Source organism: Lissotriton vulgaris, chromosome 5 (genome assembly GCF_964263255.1).
Source record: "Lissotriton vulgaris chromosome 5, aLisVul1.2, whole genome shotgun sequence".
NCBI lineage: Eukaryota > Metazoa > Chordata > Amphibia > Caudata > Salamandridae > Lissotriton > Lissotriton vulgaris.
In genome coordinates this window covers 1,058,443,441-1,058,457,880 of record NC_141693.1, presented here as the reverse complement: position 1 = coordinate 1,058,457,880, position 14,440 = coordinate 1,058,443,441, and the positions used below count along the sequence as shown (strand labels likewise).

Here is a 14,440-nt window from a genome sequence, read left to right as displayed (position 1 = left end):
TTAAAAAAAAAAAAAAATATTGCACACTCATCAGTGTGGGTTTAATGTGTTGAGAAGTTGGATGCCAAACTTCCCAGTTTTCAGCAAAGCCATTATGCTGCAGTCAAGTTCGTAATGACAAATTCTCAGCACCATATACTCCTAATGGCATTACTGCACTTACAATGGCTTGTCTTTGACACTGTAGGGGTACAGGGCTCATGCACTTGTACTCTCACCACTGGTATAGTGCACCCAGCCAGGGCAGTGGATTGTAGGCACGGCACACAGGGATGTGTGCCATGTCGACTCTTCACTTTGTTCTGCACGAAAACACGCAGCCTGCAAAGGCAGTATATATATATGTGTATATATATATATGTGTATATATATATATATATATATATATATATATATATATATATATATATATATATATATATATATATATATATATATATATATAAAGAACATAGGCCCTGGGTACCTGTTTGGCAGGAGCCCAGGGAACGCTCAGTCAAAGTACATCAGCAGTTTAGCAACCATGCAAACAGAGGGCACTTTCTTACACTGTAGCAGAGCAAGCGAAGCAGGGAAGAGGGGGGGGGGGTATGGGGGGGTATGGGGCGCTGAAATGATAAGTTATAGTGTCTGCAAACTTTAGGAATTAAAGAATTGGGATGATGCTGGTTGGAGGTGAGCCACATTTCCTCATTGTAATGTTCAAGATTATTGTTCCATGTGACCAGATCCCTTTGTGGCGGGCAGTTTCTTAGTCAGCAAGCTATGTGATTGGTGGCACAGGTGAAGAAATGCCTCTTTATTGGTATTCAACTACAATATTAACCTGCCTGATGAACCGGACGTCAGCATGTTAATATGATATGATGGCTTGTATTACTTTAAAGTTATGTGTATGCCAATGCAGGTTGTTAGTTGGCCCTCATCACGCAAAACACCAAACTTAATTTGATACAGTCCCACTATTCTCCAAGAGTGGTACTTCCACATGAAGCGCACACATACACAGGTCATACATCAAGCTTCTTATTACGTCTATCAAAATACTTTTACTATTTAGCTTTTCGTGGTTTTTAAATTCCTGTCTGTCTTGTTGAGGGGAGCAAGAAAGAAAGAAACTGTTCAACGTTGCTAGTTTTGTATCCTAGAAACCTGCGACTTTAATCTGTTGTCTCTAGGTGCTTGAATTTATTTTGCTTTTTTGATATAGTCCCAGGCTTCTACATGCCTTGATGATACACCGTCACTGCCAGCCTCCGCTTGCTAACAGTTTAAGCAAGCTTATTAAAATGGTGGTCCTTTTCTTTGAAGGTGCCAAGCAAAGACTATTCGAATATTTAAATGCAACATGAAGGCACAAAACATTAAACTAAATCCATATTTACTCAGGAATGCTAGTTAACTCACTCACCTTGATGTTCCTCAGTCTACATTGTAGAAATACCTCAGAAACTGTAACTAAGGAACTGGATTCAAAACCTTCCAGTTCAACTGAAAAGATCTGAAGTTCTTCAGAGATTATTTTAAGACAGCTTGAAGTATTTTGAAACCGCACAAACTCCATTATCTCATATCATGCAAATGGATTGAAGCACATTTAATAATGCAGTTTCCAAAGCTTGTTTAAAAGCAGATTCCTAAAAAATTAACACCCAATCTGCAGAGGTTTTGAAAGCAGCAGATAAAACTAGGCAGTTGGTATGCGTGAGTGCTAGCTTCAAACACACGTTGAGTAATTAACTGTGGGTAAGCTTTTTTTTTTTTTTTAAATAGCCACCATCCTAGAGATGTCCGATATCAGTTTGACAGATGTCAAAAGCATTTTATTCTTATGCATAAAGATTGTATTTACCAGTTAAAAATTACCTATCAGGACTGAAGCTGGTGCCATAAACAGGACCGCTGTGGCCGTGTAAAACCTTCAACTCACTTGCTGTCCTCTCATCCATTATTCTCTCCAACACATCGTCCGATTCTTTGTCTATAAGACTGAGATCTGTAAAACACCAATTATCCAGAATTAGAGTGCACACATCAAGTAAAGACTGGAGACACATGCTAAACCTCCACATGCTTCTCTGGAGAACACAATACAATTCTGACTTTATAGTATTAGTAAAAAAGGTCAAGTGACCCTTTATTCACCTGAAAAATGCTGCATTTTTAACCATTAGTCTTAATATACATTTGTAGTACACCTACATTGTATGTGCTAGAGCACCACTTCACATCACACGCCCTCAAGCTATAGTTACTCAAATATCAGTGCTCTTTAGAGCCTCAATATGTTAAAATCATGGTTAAAAAAACAATGGAAAGCCTGAAGTTACTTTTCATACATATCTAGTGGACATAATTGGAGTTAAAGTACTTCTAATAATCACCTCTTCTATAGATACTACAATGAGCTGCTTTGTTAGAGTCACCTAACTTTACCTTGTGCATTTTTTACACTGCGTAGCTTCTTTGGTGTCACCGACCATACACGAACGGTTGAGTCAGCAAAGCCTCCGGCCATTAGGCTGGAGTCATCGGTGAAGTCAACAGCAGTCAGACCCTGCAGAAACAGAAAAAGAGAGGCAGAAAGAGAGACACAAGCAATGCATTAATATTTTATCACCAGCTAGAAAATGATAGAAAACATTCTTCTGTAAAACAGGTCTTAACCTCTTCGCTGCTCTATCTCTCCCCTCTATGCTGAATTTAGGGGTTGTGTATGTAGATCCTTCAAGGTTCTCCTATATAGAGTAACGGTTGAAATGAAAAGAAATGGGAAAAAAACAGCCATTTGGGTCTACATTTTTACCTGTAACTTCAAACTATTACAGATTTTTTAAAGCAATATACCGTTACATCAGCTGAACTCTTCTGGTTGCGGGGATATATAGGGCTTGTAGGTTCACGAAGAACCTGAGGTACCCAGAGCCAGTAACTGAGCTGCACCTTGCAATGTTTTTCTTTTGTGTATTGGCTGGGTATACAGCAATTTATTTGTAAAATATAAAGAGTGAAAAATAGGTACCAAGGAAATAAACCTATGAATTTCTGAAATGGGAACAGTTCTAGAGTTTAGCAGCAGTGGTTATTTGCCCAACTCTGAATTTGTGGGTACCCATACTAGCATGTGGATAAGGGCATTTTTCAAAACCAATTATTATTTTTATTTTTTATTTTTTTACACACAGTCTTCTATTGGAAGACACAAATGTAGAGAAAGACAATAAGCAAGAACGCTTGTTCAACTATTCTGTGTTCCTCTAAGTCTACTGATAAAAATGGTACCTCACTGTTGTGGGTAGGCCTAGTGCCCGCAATATAAAACGGCCCAAAATGCAACAGTGACACACCAAATTTTTCCACTGAAAACTGACCCTTATTTTAATGTGCTAGCTGTGTATTTTGGGACCCAGCCCAACTGGCACCTAGGGAATCCTAGCAAACCTGTACATTTTTGAAAACTAAACACCCAGGGGAACCCGGGATGGGGTTATTTTAGAGGCACTCATCAGGTTTTGTTACCCAGAATCCCTTGCAAACCTCAAAGTCTGTCTAAAAAACAAATGTTCCTCACATTTTTGTGATGGAAAGCTCTGGAATCTGTGGTGGTCACAAACTTCATTCACCCCAGCATTCCCCCAAGTCTCTCAATAAAAATGCTAACTCACTTGAGCGGGTGGGCCGAGTGCCTGCAACAGGAAACGGCCTAAAACGCAATGTAGGCACATCACATTGTTCCACTGAAAACTGACCCTTTTTAGGTCTCGCCTAGGCAACACTTGCGCTCTCTCTTCGAGACATTCTGTATTCAGGTATAGACTTGAAGCTGCTGTGACTGTGCTTTGTAAATGTTGGCTTTTTATTTGTTACTAGGCTTATTAGTCCCTCCATAGTAACTCCCCGTCTTCTGTTTTTACCTCACATGAGGACGTGTCCTTTTACTTGTGTTGTTACTCTGGATGTTTTAATTACAGACTGAGCACTATTTTCTTAAAGGACTCTCTCCTACCAGCTGTTGCAGGAAGGACATGCTTTCCCGCATAAGCTTTTTTTTCGTCACCAAACGCTTACAACAAGCAGCATGTGACGACGCTTACAACAAGCAGCATGTGACAGGAGGGGCCATGTGTAGGTAAAACTTTATTTTTATTTAAATACACGCCAGACCATGCTTTATCATTAACATGGCGCCCTCTTTACTTTAATATGCACGGGTGCTGCGCAAGATGTAGCACGGCGCCCATTTGATCATTGTCTTAAAAAAAAAAAAATCAAACACAGCCCTCCCAGTGCCCCGTCTGATGGAACTGCCAATGCTTTAATAAATTGAAATAAAAACGGAGTCCGCTTTTTTATTTGTTTTGCCGTCATACCACTCGCGGGACATTAACTATGTGGGCGCCTGCTTTCATTAACACTGGTGCCCACTTTTTCTATACATAAAATTGTCTTCGCACTGTCTCCGTTCTTCTAGGAAGCATTGTGCGCAAGCAAAAGAAGTACCTTTGTAATTGCCATGGCTGTTCTATAAGCATACGGCGGACACTTGCCAGGGCGCATGTGCATTCTGCAAAAATGTGCGAGGGGGCGGCGCACACAGAGTGAGGCATCGAGACAGGAGAATGAATACAGAATGGCGAATACTGTGCAGGTGGGAGGGGGTAGGCGGGAAAATGATCCTTAGAGGGGACAGCAAAATAATGCAGGGAAGTAGAAGACTTCGGGGGCAGTGGAATCCAAATACACGAAGTACAGAGTAAGAAGCATCAAAATATGGGCTGCCCACCTCCCAGTTTACAGCTCTAGATCTCACTGCGCTGTGCAGCACAGACTTGTGGCCAGAGTTCATATTCAATGCTGCATTGTAAGCTACAAGCAGCTGTCCCAATGCCGCATTTCTCTTCTTCGGTCAAGTCTACCAGACAGCACCAGCTGCCAGGCTGAAAAAGACAGACTGTCAAATTACCATGAACTTTCAAAGGCCACCAGTTGGCTTTGTCACACTCATTCTCTTTTTAATCGATAGCTTGCCCTTTCTCAAAAGCATAACTTCTTTTGCTTGTGTCCTTTCACTGCTAACTTTTAGGGAGCTACTTTTTTATATTTGATTAAGAACCCCATGATAGTGCATGTTTTCTAGTTGTCTCACTCATGCTGCTCTCTCTCAGTGGTCTGTATTTTGCTCTCACATCTGTGTGCTCCCATCATGTTGAGGCTCTCACCGGTGTTTCTCTACCCTGCACATTGTGTTGGTCCCCATTTTGCTCCGTGTTGCTCTGCCTCGCTTGTGTGCATCTGTACTGTAATCCCTGTTGTCCGCTTGTGTGCTTCCTTCCTGGCCCATCCGTTCCTCCATTGCACTGCAGCCCCAAAGTGCAATTTTGGAATAAATGTTTTCTACTTAAGAAAACCAATCGCTTGCTCGCTATTTTTTTCCATCTTTCATTTAAGACCTTTTTGAGAATACTAAATTAGCCTGTGCTTCTTTTCCTGTGTAATTATGTTGTTCTCCATTGGACTGTGTTGCTCTACCCCGCTTGTGTGAATTTGTCGCAATCATATAAGTGCTCATTTACCAAGTGCTCCCTGTTCTACAGCTTGTGTGCTTTCCTTCCTGACTCATCCCTTCCTCCATTGCACAGCAGCCCCAAAGTCCTATTTTCTAGTATATTTTTCTACTTAACAAAACCAATCGCTTGCCCTCTATTTATTTAAATGATTAATTTAAGAGCCTTTTCAGCTTGGTAAATTAAACTAGCATTTGCAATGCAATAGATCTTGCATTTGTTAAAGTTAGAGCGGTTGTTGTTGACAATGACAATCTTTTTGACTTTTGTTTTTTATTTGCAGTGGAGTAATTCTATTTGCATTGCACGATTGCCATTTGTATAAAAAAAGCAAAACATAGTCACTTTTAACACCAACAACACTAACTTTAACAAATGTGAGACCTATTGCATTGCAAATGCTTGTTTTGCAATCTGCCTAGCTGTGGATTTAGACCCTTAGCTCTGCCCGCACCTAGGGAAACCTATCATACCCGTAGATTTTTGAAAACAAGTGTAGTAAAGTGCCCCTTTCTACGTCTCGGTTAGCGTAGGCTGCGCTTGCGCAGTCTCGCTGGCGAGATTTTATGTTTCTAGTAGTGGGGCTTAAACCCGCCCCTCTTCTCCATTAGCTGGCTTCCTAAACGGCGGCCAAAGAGGTTTGTCTTCTAATTTAAGCCCCGTCTTTTTTGGATTGAGGGGTGTGTTTTTTCGCTTCTTTCTCTCCTCTTCCAATTGGCTGGAATGTAAACAACATGTCAAAACACGCTCGTTGTTTGCATTCCAGCCAACGGGAAGAGGAGAGAAAGAAAAAACACGCCTCCCAGTCTGAAAATGACGGGGCGTTTCTCTGATTCATTTCTGCTTGACCTCAGAGAAACATGGTGGTGTTCATGGCGTGGTCCGAGGTTCAGCTGAATATGATCGGCGCGGGTGCCACTCGCGAGCTGGGGGTTTGTTTTGGTGCCTCACTATGTGCTAACCCTGCCACAAAGGAAACTGCCTTTCGGTCCAGTTTGACCCTGGGGCAGGGCTGACCCAGTCATTAGAGGCGTGTAATCCGCTGTGAATCTCTGCTTTCCTACGATGGCTGACGCCTCAGTGCCTGAAATCCCGGGCTTCGGGCCCCTTTTCCCCGGTCCACTCTCGCGAGCCGAGGCCTGGAGCGGCGGCCCGTGGGTGGGAGGGGGCTCCTGCTGGGAGCAGGCCCTGTGGCTTCACAATGGGGCTGCGGGGGCTGCGGGGAGCGCGTTCTGGAACGGGCCAAAGTAACTCAGGGCTCCGCCAGCCTAGCATGGGGGGTGGAAACAATGCCAGGGAGTCCCGGACAGGGGGGCTCCCGCCGCGCGCCTGCACCCTCGGCTGTGGCACCCACGGCTCGGGGCAGCCGGGGGGACTTTTACAAGCAGCGGGGCACAGTCGGGGCTCAAGCCTCGCAGGCATCACAAGGGGGCTGCGCGCTGATAGCTTTACATGCAGGCAGAGGGAATTCACTGCCAAGCGCCGAGCTGGAGGAGACGGGCGCAGACTAAACATAATAACTACACAGTGAAGGCAGGCGGTCGAGTTAGGCCCGCATGTTTAAAGGCACCCAAAGTGAGAGCAGAGGGTGTGAATGAATGCACCTGAAATGGTGACTCCATTACCTGCATGGAGGCACTCTGCTGAGCTGATTTTTACAGCTGGATTTACATCTCGGGTGACATCTGTAGAGGTAGCACAGCCCAAACACCAGCAGCCGGCCGGCTCTGGCGCACTGTTCCAGTGGCGTAGTCAGAGCACCCCTCAGACAGGACCCACTGCAGTGGGACAGCCGGGGGACCCGCAGATATCCCAGCTCCTCCACACTTTACTGCAGCCTCGGGACCCGCAGAGACCTCGGCAGAGTCTGGGGGTACCACCATCAGCAGGCCAGCCTCAGCACATGATGGGCCCCTGCCCGTAGCACATCCAGAGTATGAACGAAAGGTGCAGCCCCCAGGCCCCGCAGTTGTGAGGTGTAAGCTGGTCCTCGTGGGAGAGGTGCATTGTGGGAAGACGGCCATGCTACAGTTGCTGGCCAAGGGCTGCTATCCATAGGTAAGTGTGCAGGGGCCCGTATGCATGCAGAACATTTTACCCATACATCTACCCTCCACCCTCTCTGACCCATCACCATAATCAGAACCTCGTTCAGCCAGTCTGTAACATAATTTTAACCAGGGCGCCTTAGCCGCGTTCACTCAGACCTCCTTAATCAGCCTCCTATTCAACCCGTCTGTAACCACACCGCTATACCCCCTTTTACTCCCTATAAACAGGCTACCTTACACAGACCCCCCCTTTAACCTCTCTGCAACCAGATCCCTTCAGCTGGACCTGCAATGTGACCACCTTGAACAGACCCCTTTAAAACCAGGCCCCTTTAGCCAGACCACCTCAACTCTTCCTCTTGTACCACTGAATCAGACTACCTTTAGGTTTTAACCCGTCTGTAAGAACCGATTGACCCAGGCCTCTGTGCCCCTTAGGATCAGACCACCTTGACCCCCTCTTTACTCCAGACAATTCCGGCTGCTACGTCTCCTTAATCACCTCTCTAATGAATCCTTTTAAATCTCTTTACACCAGACCACATTTTCCACCTCTGAAACTGGGCCAGAACTCTTTAACCACATCTCAATAGAGCCCTACAGCAGGACTGCATCATCTGTGTCCAGGCAACCTTTACAATTCAGAGTTTCCAAAGTTACTAAAAGTGGAGCAGCACGTGTTGCTGCTCCATAGAAGGTCCCTACCACAGCTTGACTGGTCACCTTTCGTTGCTTATTGCTATATTCCATGGTTAAACTTGAAAAAATAAGGTGCAACCAATGCCCAGGTAGTTTTAGCAAGTGTAAAAATGACAAAATAATGGCATAATACTAGCATAAAGTGTGCTGCATTACGCCACATAATTTGGCTGCCTGTCGCATAATTTACTCATCCCTGCCGCAGCTGTGTGTGGCTCTGCGGGTGCGTGTGTGGCTCTGCGGGTGCGTGTGTGGCTCTGCGGGTGCGTGTGTGGCTCTGCGGGTGCGTGTGTGGCTCTGCGGGTGCGTGTGTGGCTCTGCGGGTAAATGCGTGGCTCTGCGGGTAAATGCGTGGCTCTGCGGGTAAATGCGTGGCTCTGCGGGTAAATGCGTGGCTCTGCGGGTAAATGCGTGGCTCTGCGGGTAAATGCGTGGCTCTGCGGGTAAATGCGTGGCTCTGCGGGTAAATGCGTGGCTCTGCGGGTAAATGCGTGGCTCTGCGGGTAAATGCGTGGCTCTGCGGGTAAATGCGTGGCTCTGCGGGTAAATGCGTGGCTCTGCGGGTAAATGCGTGGCTCTGCGGGTAAATGCGTGGCTCTGCGGGTGCGTGCGTGGCTCTGCGGGTGCGTGCGTGGCTCTGCGGGTGCGTGCGTGGCTCTGCGGGTGCGTGCGTGGCTCTGCGGGTGCGTGTGTGGCTCTGCGGGTGCGTGTGTGGCTCTGTGGGTGCGTGTGTGGCTCTGTGGGTGCGTGTGTGGCTCTAACTTTAACAAAGACAAGACCATTGCATTGTAAATGCTTGTTGACATGGTAAACCCACTTTTTGCCTGGTACATAATGCGATTTCGACGGAAAGTGCACATGGATTCTTCCAACCAGGGCCCCAGTACCAAAGCACTTTCTCACAACTGTACAATTGTTCCTCCAATTAGCAGAACCTTTAGCACCCTCTGAAAGTCCCTAATAAAGGGTACCCTAGTGCCTAAGGTACTAAAGAAGGCCTCTAAGGGCTGCAGCACGAATTGTGCCAAACTAAAGGACCCCTCACCAAGCACATGCAAGAGTGCCATTGCAGGCTGCGTGTCTTGGTGTAGACAAAGGTGAAAACACAACATGTCACACATCCTGGTGTGCCATGTGCCCTACCACTGCATGTCATATTTGTAAGTCACCCCTACAGCAGGCTTAACAGCCCTAATGCAGGGTGTTGAATATTACATGTGAGGGTATACTTACATCAGCAGATATGCCCGTTGTGCTGGTCAGTCCTAGTACTGCCAGTACATGTGACCACGGACGCCATTTTAAGGACTTGTGCTGGAAATTGATAAAAAATGAAAACGAGTTCCCCAGCTACATGATTGCTTCACTGAAACAAGCAATGTTTGGTATCAAGCATCTCGTACTGGTAATCGCACACTGATGCCAGTGTTGGATTTACCAAACATGCACCTAGAGAGCACCTTAGAGGTGCCCCCTGAAACCCTACCAGCCTCTGGTGTGTTTGCAGACTGGTTTCTGCCAGCCTGTCACCTGAGACACTGTTCTGACCTCCTAGGGTGAGATCCTTTGCTCTCAGGAGATCCAGAACAAAACTTTGTCCAGGAAGAGGGTGTAGCACTCCCTCCCACAGGATGACCTACTGATTAGCCTCCTTGGGACAGTGAGATTCAAAGAAGCTGCCACCTTTGGAATGTGAATCTGGCTTCGATCACAGAGAGAAAGCCAACCTATCCAGAGACCCCTTGGCACCTGGACAGGCAGGAAAATTAGCTAATCAGGTAGAAATGCCACCTCCAGGCTAATTGACCCCTATGGTGGGCTACTGTGAGGTGGACACAATATTTTATACGTCGCCGTCTCGGATGACATACTTAGGAAATCTGGGAGAGGATTATGACCACCTCCCACAGGAAGTGGTCATTTAAGGGGCGTAGTGACCCAAAGGGTCAGTAGCCCATTGGCTATTACCATACACTTCCCAACGTCCCTAAATTCAGTATTTAGGGGCACCCCTGGAAGCAGAGAAGCAGATCCTGATGACCTAAGAGGAGAGAGGACACTGAGGAGCCACAAAAGCAGAGAAGAGAGAATAAGCAGCTAACCTGGTACCAAACCTGCCGGCCTGTCTGAGTCCCATGTCGAAAACGGTGTAAAAGTCGACTTGTCCTGCAGCTGTGATTCCAGAAACTTGGGAGGACTGTCTGCCTTCAAAAAAAGACTCAAAACCTCCTGTGAACAGCAGACCAGTTCTAAAGAATCTCCAAAAAGGACTCTGAGACCTCCAAAACTGCATAAAAACAACACCTGAAGCAACCACTGCATCAGTCGCCTCTGGCCCGAGTTGAAGTGGATCAACAGCGCCAACAAGGTTCTCTAGCCCTCCAGAGCTCTAGTGCAGTGTGTTTTCACGCCTCCGGGGATATCAGACATCGCCAGAAGCCTCTGCACATCAAACTCCTCTGCCACAACTGCTCTGGCAAGGAAAACCCGACGCCTAACACCACCTCCGCACCAGTCTACCCTGAGCCTTGGAGAAGAGGACCAAAAGGTGTCTCAGAGCATCGCAAGGCCTGAGCCCACTTGCTGGTACAGTCAAACTGGCTTCCTAGTCAGAGCTTGCAGCCTGTATTACAGTGACCGATCCCCGCTGAAACGCATTGGGCTAACGACACTGATTTGTACCCTGCACCGGGGCCGCCCTCATGCCACTGGTGGTGTACTACTGGTGCTGTTTTGGTCCTTGGCCACCACATGCAGCAACTCTAGTAGATTGGTCCTGTAAGTTGATGTACTGTACCGGTTTGCAAAACCTTTTCTTGCTTACACAGTAAGACATAAGTTCTGCTATGTGTCTTTTTAAATTGAAAAGAATTTACATTCAAAAACATACTTACCTGAACAATTTTTCTCTTATGATTAAACATATATAAAGATACTTGTAATGTTTTAAATTGATGTTGCTCTCTTCCTTGAGTTGTCTGTTTCATTTATTGATTGTTGTGTGTTTCTGCAAATGTCTTGCACTCCTCTGTGTTGAACCGAAGGCTGCTCGACCACACTATCCCCTTTCTTAATGTTTTGCCATTTACACCTCCTGCTCAGCCAGTGTGTTTGTGCTGTGTGCTGCATGGAATGTTGGAGTGAAGATGTGCTTCAGAATGTTGGGAGCCGGTGAAGTGGAGTGGAGAATGGGCTGCGAAGCAGGTAGGCTGCTCCTGGTGGGGCTCCTCTACATAACCTGTAACCTACTACAATAAAACATCTTGCACTACATCGTTCCTGCATGGACTTAGTTTCTACATTATTTTGGCCACGAGTTGGCGACTACCTATGTGCAACAAGCACTGGTGTTGCCAATAGGTCTCGCAGTAGGAAAGTTGGAGCTATTGGTTTTGTAAATGACATTTTATATTTATATATCATTATTGGCATTGTCAATAACAATATATAAATATAAAATGTCATTTACAAAACCAATAGCTCCAACTTTCCAAATGCGAAACCTATTGGCAACGCCAGTGCTTGTTGTTTTAAGTTATAGCTTGGTGAGCAGTTGTGCAATATAAGTTACTGAGCATCGGTAAAAAGCAAAACGCTTGCTGATGTTGTATAGCAAGGAGAAAAGTGAAATAGAATATACGCAGCTCTCGTTATTATTCACAGCTGTGCCATTCCCTGTGAGGATGGTCCTAGAGAGTCCTTTCTGTACAAGACATAATAAAAGCAGGGAGGGCTGGGGCAAGCACTGGACTAGCTTGGAACAGGCACGAGAAGCAGGGTGAAGGGAAGCACGGTGTTTAGGGAGGGAAGCAGCGTGAATCACCAGGGTGAAGAGAAGCATGATGTTTAGAGAGGTGAAGCAGCAGCCTTCCCTCCACCCTGCCCCCCCCCTCCCCATGTACTCCTGATGGTCGGCGCTGAATCCACACTTTCCGTCGGACCTGCCCATTTTAGCCCGCTAAGGGGGGGGAGGGATCAGTTTGTTTTCCCAAGCCTCCCGCGCTTTCAGGAAACCGAAGGTGCGGCTGAAACAGGGCTGCACGAGTGGGCCTCCGATAACAAATGTAAGCGTCTTTGCCTGATCAGTTAGCATTGTAGCCCCCTTAAATCCACTTCAAGGGGAGGAGGCGGCAGAAAGAAATGTTAATGACCCTTAACTTTGACGTGGGTATGGGGGCACAGAAGCCAAACGAGGTGACAGATTAAAGCGACAATGCAAAATGTTTTTTGAGAGAGGGTGCAAAGAAGGGAAAAGCGTGCAAAGGGAAGGCATACGTGAAATACAGGGAAAAAATGATGTCTAAGGAAAGAGGACATAATAAGAGGGACCATTTAAGGTACAGTGAAAAGGACAGGAAAAATAACGAAAGAAGGGAAAGAGAAGGAAATGTTCATATATCAGTGCGCTCCGTAGAAAGTCAGCATAGCTCACTCGCGTAGTATAAAGTTCAAACTGAGGGGTGGAGTCGCTCTTGCGGGGCACTTAAATGGGGCGCAATGAAGTAAAGATTGCATATAGCACTTTCTCTTTCTAGATCCCTTCTAGTTGATGAAACTCTGGTTTGGGGGAGGGGGTGGATGCGTGGCAAGAGCTACTGAAAGGTTGAAAGCGCTTTGTCTCTTCCAAGCGCTATGAAGAATCCTAAAACACGAATATTTGAGGTTTAGTTTTGGGTCCGATTCCCATCACTGCCAGGGCAATGTGTATTTTCTGTACATATTGCTCGCTACCTACCTCGTTCACATTCGCCTAAAGCGAATACTAAACCCATCTGCCGGATGAGTGTTAAAGTGCACGAAAACCATTACAAAGAGTCCATCTCCAACAAAATGCACTAAAGGGGTACGCCCCTCCCCCTCGTTTGTTTTCAGTGGTTTGGGTCTGAAAAACGAGTTTACAAATTATAGCGTGCACCAAAAGCAATACATAGCTCTTAAAGGACCTGTGTTTATTTTTTTGAGGAGCTGCAACGTTTCCACGAACAAGCTTCATCAAAACAAGTCTGAACAGACCTTGACGGCAGCACTTTGGGAGAGGCCTGCCTGGCTCGGCTAATCAGTGCTCCCAGTAAGAAGGGGGGGCGAGCGCACAGAATAGAGTGTGAATGTAATGGGGGAGGCTGGAGAGTCTAAGCAATCACTGAGGGATAATGACAGCGGAGAGACAACAAAATGTGTGAGAGGAGAAGGGAAAGGAAAAAGAGAGGAGAGAGAAAACGGGCAAAGGTAGCAAGAAATAGAGCAAAGAGGTAAAATACTAGTGGGGAACATCACGAAAAAAAGAAGGGACAGAGAGGAGGAAAGGTGGGAGGGAACACGGCCTGGGGGAAGCTGGCTGGGGAGGGGGAGGAGAAATCCAATTACGGCTGTGTGCGGGGAGAGAGAGGGGAGGTGCTGGAGCTGGGGAACAGATGGCCATGAAAGTTTATGGCCCAAAAGCGCGTGCCTGTGGTCACGTGAACTCGAAGAAAACCGCACGAAAAAACCTGTGGTTTCACGAGTATTTTGAGCACTTGAATTCTCGCTCCGCTCAATGCGCATGCACATTGATAGGTCGCAAGACCTAAAAAGCGGATCTCAGGGACCTGGCGAACAAAAGAGGATTTGAAGATGAAGTTTCGTACAGAGTCTACAGACGCTGGCAACGTAACGTACATTACAAATAGTAGGTATCCACAGAAAACCAAAAGCGAGAAAACAAGTTGTTCTTCACAGTACAACAAAGACAAGATAGCAAGATGTTCCTGTCAGAATAAAGAAGACGTCAACAAGAAACAGGTTAAAAGTGCAAAGCATGGCAGCCCTACCAGAGTCTTTCCATCAGACAACCCCAATCTAAACGTGCTGCGCTCATGGTTTCACGAACTTTACATTTACGAATGCAGTCTGTGCTAAGCTTTCAATGACTTTCAGATAGCTGTTTATCGCAACATTATTTTAAAACGGGGGAAAGAAGATGTTGTTGTGAAAGGACTGCTTCCATATTACATTGAGCTTGTCATGAGTGTTTTTCTAGGTCTGTTAGGGAACTTTGAGGCTTACACTGTGCATTGTGCCCGCTACATTGTGTGATCCTGAGCACATTCTGCCTAAATACCTTTGGAATTGTACCAGAAGTGGCTGCAG

General features: G+C 46.1%; 1 protein-coding gene across 1 annotated transcript in view; it reads right to left on the bottom strand.

The window, feature by feature from the left end:
- Positions 1-14,440, bottom strand: part of TAF5 (TATA-box binding protein associated factor 5) — a 236,777-nt gene that overhangs the window by 113,673 nt on the left and 108,664 nt on the right. The window contains exons 6-7 of the mRNA XM_086922719.1: positions 2,437-2,557; positions 1,867-1,996 (exon numbers count right to left, since the gene is read on the bottom strand). Coding sequence (XP_086778845.1) covers positions 1,867-1,996; positions 2,437-2,557 — 251 coding nt within the window. The remainder of the gene's footprint in view (positions 1-1,866; positions 1,997-2,436; positions 2,558-14,440) is intronic.